This window comes from Artemia franciscana, chromosome 18 (genome assembly GCF_032884065.1).
Source record: "Artemia franciscana chromosome 18, ASM3288406v1, whole genome shotgun sequence".
Lineage (NCBI taxonomy): Eukaryota > Metazoa > Arthropoda > Branchiopoda > Anostraca > Artemiidae > Artemia > Artemia franciscana.
In genome coordinates, this window is record NC_088880.1 from 4,857,690 (window position 1) to 4,864,658 (window position 6,969).

Below are 6,969 nucleotides of genomic sequence, written 5' to 3' on the forward strand. Positions count from 1 at the left end.
CAAATGCATGCAAATTTCTTTATCCAGTTATAAAAAAGAAATTTGTAAGCCCCTCCCCCCCACAAAAAAATCTGGATGCACCCCTATGTCAGCTTGAATAATCCTCAAAATTAATCAAGCAAAAAAGATCATTAAATTCTAGCCAGCAACTTTGTCCTCTCATATCCTTCATGTTGTTTATTAGATCTACTGGAGAAGTTACATTTTGCCAAGTCAAAAGGTCCATAACGAGTAGCTGAGATGTGTTTAGTGGTGTCAGTTCGAGAAAAATATAACTCGTGGAATGTATATTTCAAAGTCAAGGGGTTTGGGGGTAAGTACTCAATAAGGCCATTTTAAATATAGTAAAATTCAAAATAAAGGGAGGGGAAGCATAATCTTGGCAGCTTAAGTCACTTTGCCTTACTACTCTCTTCCCAAGTGAAACCACTGGATGAGTTTAATTTGGTAGCTCAATTTCTTAAATCTAAGTTATGGGCCACTTAACACCTCCTTTAAGCCTAAAGATAGACTAACTCGATTGTCCCTAGCCGCCACACAGAAAATAGTACTCCATGGGCTGAGCATACAGTTTTGTCTTTTTTTGGGGGACCCCAGAACCAAATTTCCTTCATTTCCTCCTCAAATTAGCCCGGTACTGGGAATAGCCGGTATAACTACATCCAGAAACCCACTTAATAGAACAATAAGATTTGGCATCATCGGAAGCTGTTGATCTGGTTATTGAGGCTTTGGAGAAAGAAAGTATGCGAAAAGACAAACCACAGAAACCAAAGGAAAAAGAAACAGAAGAACAATCAGGGAATCAAAAGAATCCTTCGCAAAAAGGTAGACCCAAAACCAGTTTTGAAATCGAGTCAATATGAGGTCAGTGAACGTGGGGCGCCGCTGTCCTCAGCCAAAGAAAAAGATAATCCTGTGACCACCCATAAAAAAGAAAGAAGTAATACCTCCTAGTACGAGAAGGGGAGACCAGATTTAAACAAAAAGGACAGAAACGAAAAGAATAATTTCCAAATTAAAGTGATTCGAAGGATTGGAACACTGAATTTAAATGGTGCAAAACAGGAGAAGAGACAAAAACTGTCGCTAAAGTTTTGAACGATGAGAAAATTTATATACTATGTGTCCATGAGTTAGACACGAACACAAACGATGGATTGCAACATGAGATTATGGAGTGCCTCTGGAACGGAGAGATATTGGAAAAAATGTTTGAATTGTGAAAGGGGAAAAAATGAGACTAAATAGTGTGGAAAAAAGAAGAAAATTGTAAAATAAAGTTTTGAATGTGAAAAAAAATAGGAGAAAGAGCATTGGTTTTTTTTTAGTGACGTGTGTTTGTGTACTTGTGTGGAAAACGAGGAAGAATAAAGGAATTTTGAGTAAGGAATAGTTTCAGGTATGTTATGAAATGCGTGTGAATGTGATAAGAAAAAGTAAGTGGGGGTCAAAGGATATGGATGTGGAGTGGTTGATGGGAGTGAAAATGGATGAATGAATGGAAAATGATTGATTTGAAATGTAAATGTAGATTTTGTATTTTGGTTTTTGGAATAGCGGTAAAAGGAAAAGAAGAAAATTTGTTGATCTCTTTTGTTGTGTTATAGTTTCAAAGATCAGGGAGGTTGAAGTTTAAGTTTTAGTGAGAAAATTTTAAATTTTTAATGATATTTTAAAAATGATTTTTTTTTAAGATGTTTTGAGGAATTTTAAAAGGTTATAAAATGGTGTATTTAATGAATTCAGATTCGGTTTTGTTTTATTTTATAATAGATAATAAAGAATATTTCGTGTTCTTTTTATAAAATGAGAAATATTTACTGGAAAGAAGGAAATGAATTTTCATTTTTTTATTAGTAGTTGGTTTTAGTTACCCAATAATGCAAGACCCAATGGTTTGAGAGTGAATGTATTTTATTTTTAAGTTTATATATATTTGTATTATGTATGCAGAAAAATATCGTAAATTGTGATGATTTTTTTAATGCGTTTAATGTTTTTATGGGTTGGCAGTATATTTTAAGATGAGAAGGGAGCAGCCCCTTGCTGCTGTGGGCAACTAGTGACAGCTATTTTTTGAGCTATATGTTCATTTTAATTCCGGTAAATTTGTTTTTTATTAATTTAAATTTCATTTAAGTTTAATAGGTTCATTATTCTATAATTTTAATATTGAAATTTTTGAAGAAAGGTAGAATAGGATTTTTAAATATAATAGAAAGGATTAATAGAATTTTTTTAAGTTGAAAAAATTAGGGTGCTCAGAGAATTTTAGTAAAGAGGATTAATTATTTGATATACAATTGATAAGTAATAATGATATATAATGATAAGTAATTCTTAGTTCAATAGTCATTAACATTTATAGGTTGACGTTGCAATGGAAGACGTTTTTACAAGAGTTAAGATAAGAATCATCGCTTTGTTCACTATTCTGATAAGGACATTTGCCTTCACGTCGCCAAGAAGTCTTCGAGGAAAACGATTTTTGTCAATGGTAAAAATAGCTCTGAACAAAAAGATACTTAAAAACCATGTACCGATTTCCATACCCGTTCCGGCTAAATTTTTAGGACTCCCAGCAGATGCTTTGGGAAAATTATCAAAAATTTAAGGGAGAAGACGATAAAGTTTTTTAACTTTTGTGAAGTTTTAGTTTTGTAATATATTGACTGAAGGTTAAAAAAAAGAAAAAAAAATAATGTTGGAATGCTTTTAATTGGCATACAACAAGCCAACTTTCAAAAATAGCACTTTTATTTTGCTGTCATTGCATATGCATTTTAGTATATAGCCTAAAATATGTAGCCTAAAAGTCAAAATTCACGGTTGACAGTAAACATTCTCATTGGTGAATCTGTATATATTGCGATCAGATTATTGTCTACTGTTGTATTTTCATTGCGTTTATTGCTTTCAACTTTTAATTGTCCAACGAATTTTCATTTTTTTATGCTTCTTAACAATTAACTTGTATGTCAATTTTAGGGAGATTGTCGCAAATTATAGGAGACACGTTGATGATGTTGAAAATATACCCGAGGCCCCAGAAATACCCCCTAAAAACGGCGTTCCCGTCGGTAGAACTGCAGTTCCAAAGAATCATCAATCTGATTGGTACAATAAATTGACCGATTTGGATACGGTCACCTCGCTCTGGCCTGGAGACCTATTGGAATTTAAACGGCAAAAAAACTGTATGGTTACTCTCACTGAGTAATTTACATTGGTGCAATCAAACACTAAACTGAAAATGGTGAAATTATTGTGATGTAACACGCCGTCTCTCACGTACATGGAAAGTCGTCGATGCTCTCAGAACATATGTGTTCGGAGGGAAGTCCGTGCATATTTTCAAAATATAGGCCCGCCTCTCTTGCCAAAATGAAGGTTGAAATGAAAAAGAGCAAGGAATCAAGAATCAATAACGCTAACGTCCCCAGATATGTTAAAAGGGATAGATTTACTATAGCAATAATCGCCACGGCGGCACCAAGGCATGGCTCATCGCCGGCAGCCAAAAAATTTAAGAATCACAATCTTCTGTCTCGGAACTGTGGGCATTTCGTGAAGTGGGTTGCTTTTGGCAAGAAAGAATCAGAACAGGTCAAACTACAAAACATTCTAAGGTCAATTCGCCATGGGCCTGTAATCAAGACAGTTTTCGGTCTAAGTTAATACTGATATCTTGCTGATTTTTTTAATTTTATATCATTTTTATATATTTATTCACTATTCAGAGGAATTTGACCTTTCTTATCCTTTAAAATTTCTGATCTCGTGTTTGCTATGTGCAGTAAAAAAATTGATTGTGAAAAAAAGCCTAAAGATGTAGGGGAGAATGGGGTAATGGCGGCCAGTGGGTAATGCAGTCACTATGATTTCTCGTAAAGTCGATACCGCGGATTCATACCGATTGTTGCTGCCATCTCAAGACAGTTTATGGAAATACTACTGGAACGCTCGCCATCTTGCCAGCTTAATTTTTCTGTTGTGCAAGAAAGACCATTTTGACGTTTCACCTTATAAGACAGACAATAGTTTAATCCACTATCATCTCTTTCTGTTTACATTTCACGAAACGAGACTTATCTCGCAATAACAAGGTAAGCTGTATTGTTGTACCTTGTAGCATTTTATTAAGGTTTAAGCACTGACATTTTCATTTTTAGCCGATAAATAATGACCATGCGGTTGGGGTAATGGTGGTCACCGCCCTTGGGGTAATAGCAGTCGCGACCGACATTGCCGCATTAGTGCCAATATTTTTAATATATTTTTTTCCGTGTTTCAGATGCCCAGAAAATACATAAGGAAAACAGATAAAGCTAAATTGATTGCAGAGGACTTAAAGAAAGCAAAAACAGCCATTACTAGAGGATTATCGTTTCGAAAGGCTGCAGATCAGTTCAAAATTCCATTCAGACCGTTACAAGAACGAATGAAGAGTGGGATTGATTCTGATCGAAGCTTAGGCAGGAAGTGTGTCTTCCCTCCTGCACACGAAGCAGCTCTAGCTGACCATGTAAAGACTTAATCGAAGATTTTCTACGTCATCACTGCATTAAAATTAAGAAAAATTGCATTTGAATGTGCAGAAAAAAAAACAGTTAAGCCGTAGATTCGATAAGGAAACAATAATTGCTGGCCTGGATTGGATGTACGGGTTCATGGAAAGAAACAAAACTAGTGTGCGCAAACCCGAAGCCACAGGCATCGAAAGATCCAAGGGGTTTAACAAAGAGGAATTACTGTGGAGGATCCTGGTCTAATACTGGAAGAACGGGGTCAAAAGCGTGTGGGTTCTATAACAAGTTGGGAAAGGGGCAAAAACATTACAGTTGTGTGTACAATGCGTTCAGGAGGGCTTTATGCTCCACCAATGTTCATTTTTCCTCGATCTCGTATGTTCCCGCACTTAGAAAAAAACGGACCACCTGGATCACTTTACTAATGCTCTAAGACAGGCTGGATCAATGCAGAGCTGTTCGTTATTTGTTTAAAACACTTTGCTCAGTTTACTCATGCTAGAAATGACAACAAAATGCTTCTTATTCTGGACCACCATCCCACTCATTGCTCAGCTGAGGCTTATGATATTTGTAGGGAGAAAAGAATTGTTATTGTATCGCTGCCACCCCATATATCACATAGACTTCACCCTCTTGATGTAGTATTTTACTCACCCTTGAAGACCGCTTACAAAAGGGAATGTGATTTGTTCATGAAAACCAGGAACTTAGTAAAAATTATCCTTTACGATGTAGCAGAGATATTCAATAAGGCCTATTCACCAGTTAATACGATTGTAAAAGCCACAGGTGGGTTCAAAAACACTAGGATACATCCTCTTAATCCAGGAGTTTTCACAGATGAGCATTTTTTGGTAGAGGACATCCTCCAGAAGAATCAAGATTTAACGCCTGATTGTGTGGACGATTCCTTGAAAGCTAATGCAAATGAAGTCATCACAGAAGTAGACCAATACGAAGTAATGACTGAACAAGACTTAAAATCCTCGGCCCAACTTGAAAAAGTTCATATTCAGCCTAACACAGAAATTGATGCGTCTATACAAGAGATTTCTCATCTACCTGGATGCAGAAGTTGGGCTGATCAACCAAGAAAAGGAGCGAGACAAAAGCAACATTCTTAGATCTTGGCTTCAACACCGATGAAAATCCTGCTTCACGAAAAAAAAGAAAGCTAATCGATTGATGAGGAAAACATTTGTCAAGACGAGTCAAAAAGTGAGCTTTTTTTGACAAATATGGATAAAGAAACATGTTTCTATTGCTAAGACACAGGGAAAGATGGAGAGATGTGGTATTGGTGCACTTCTTGTGCATTATGGGCACATCAAGAATTTTCTGGATGGGACACTTCTGACGGGTATTTTTGTGACATATGCTCCAGAAAGTGAAATTGACTTAAAGCTCTTAACGCTCATAAGTTAAATATATTAGCACTTCAATTTTGTGAGCCATTTTTAAGTATTGAAAGATATTTTTTTCCAGTAATTGGCTTCTAATTATGTCCATACTTTCAATTACATATTTCTAATTTCCTAAATGCGGATTTATGTAACAATGTAAATATAATGATTTCAGTTTAACATGTTTATGTCTTTGAAATTTCTCATATTTCTTAATTTATAGCCATTTAGTAGAACATGACATTACCGACTGCCATTACCCTATGATAGGGGGTAATACCAGTCAAAGTTGATTTTGCAAAATTATTCATAATACCAATAGGTAAGCTTGATTAAGGCTCAAATTAAGTATTCAATAGGTAAAATATACTATGTCAGCGATTTAACATGATTTTGTGAGAATCTTATTTTTATGCTAATTTTTATTCTCATTTTACCTTAGGTGAACGCCATTACCCCAGTCTCCCCTAATCTGAACATTATCTTCGCTTGATATTTGGTTAAAAAAAACAATCTCTCTATGATTTCTGCCTATTTGTTATTAATAGTGGCAAGTTTTTAAGGGAGTGTCATTATTTATCTTCCTTATCTAACACCTTCGGCTAAAATGTCTTTATAATGTTATTTGTTCTTACTTCTTCTGATGTTAGATCATTTTCCTGTCTCTTTGCCTGCACTGGATTCTTACAGCATGACCAGTAAGATTAAGAATTATTTACCACATTGCACTCTCGCTATAAAGACAGATCTCGAAAAAAGACAAAACTCTGGGTTCACACTAAGAACTTCTATGTTTATGAATTTCAAAACAAATTTCTGTTACGGTATGGTTAAAAAAAAAATATATACCGAGAGATAAAGATGCACAAGTGCCATCCTGGCTAAACTATGATTTTAATCTGTTACATGGTGGGGATTAAAACCTCCAGCTACGAATTTCTTAACTTGTTGATTCGGAGGGTACAATTTTATCTCGATACACTACAGATTTTGAAAGGTTTCGAGCTTCTGAACTTACTAATTTGTTTGCA

The 6,969-nt window shown here is 35.3% G+C and overlaps 1 protein-coding gene across 1 annotated transcript; it reads left to right on the top strand.

Moving 5' to 3' along the window:
- Positions 1 to 5,047: 5,047 nt before the first annotated feature.
- Positions 5,048 to 5,659, top strand: LOC136038999 (uncharacterized). The gene has a single exon (XM_065722518.1). It carries the CDS (start codon positions 5,048 to 5,050, stop codon positions 5,657 to 5,659), a length of 612 nt encoding a protein of 203 aa, XP_065578590.1.
- Positions 5,660 to 6,969: the final 1,310 nt, after the last annotated feature.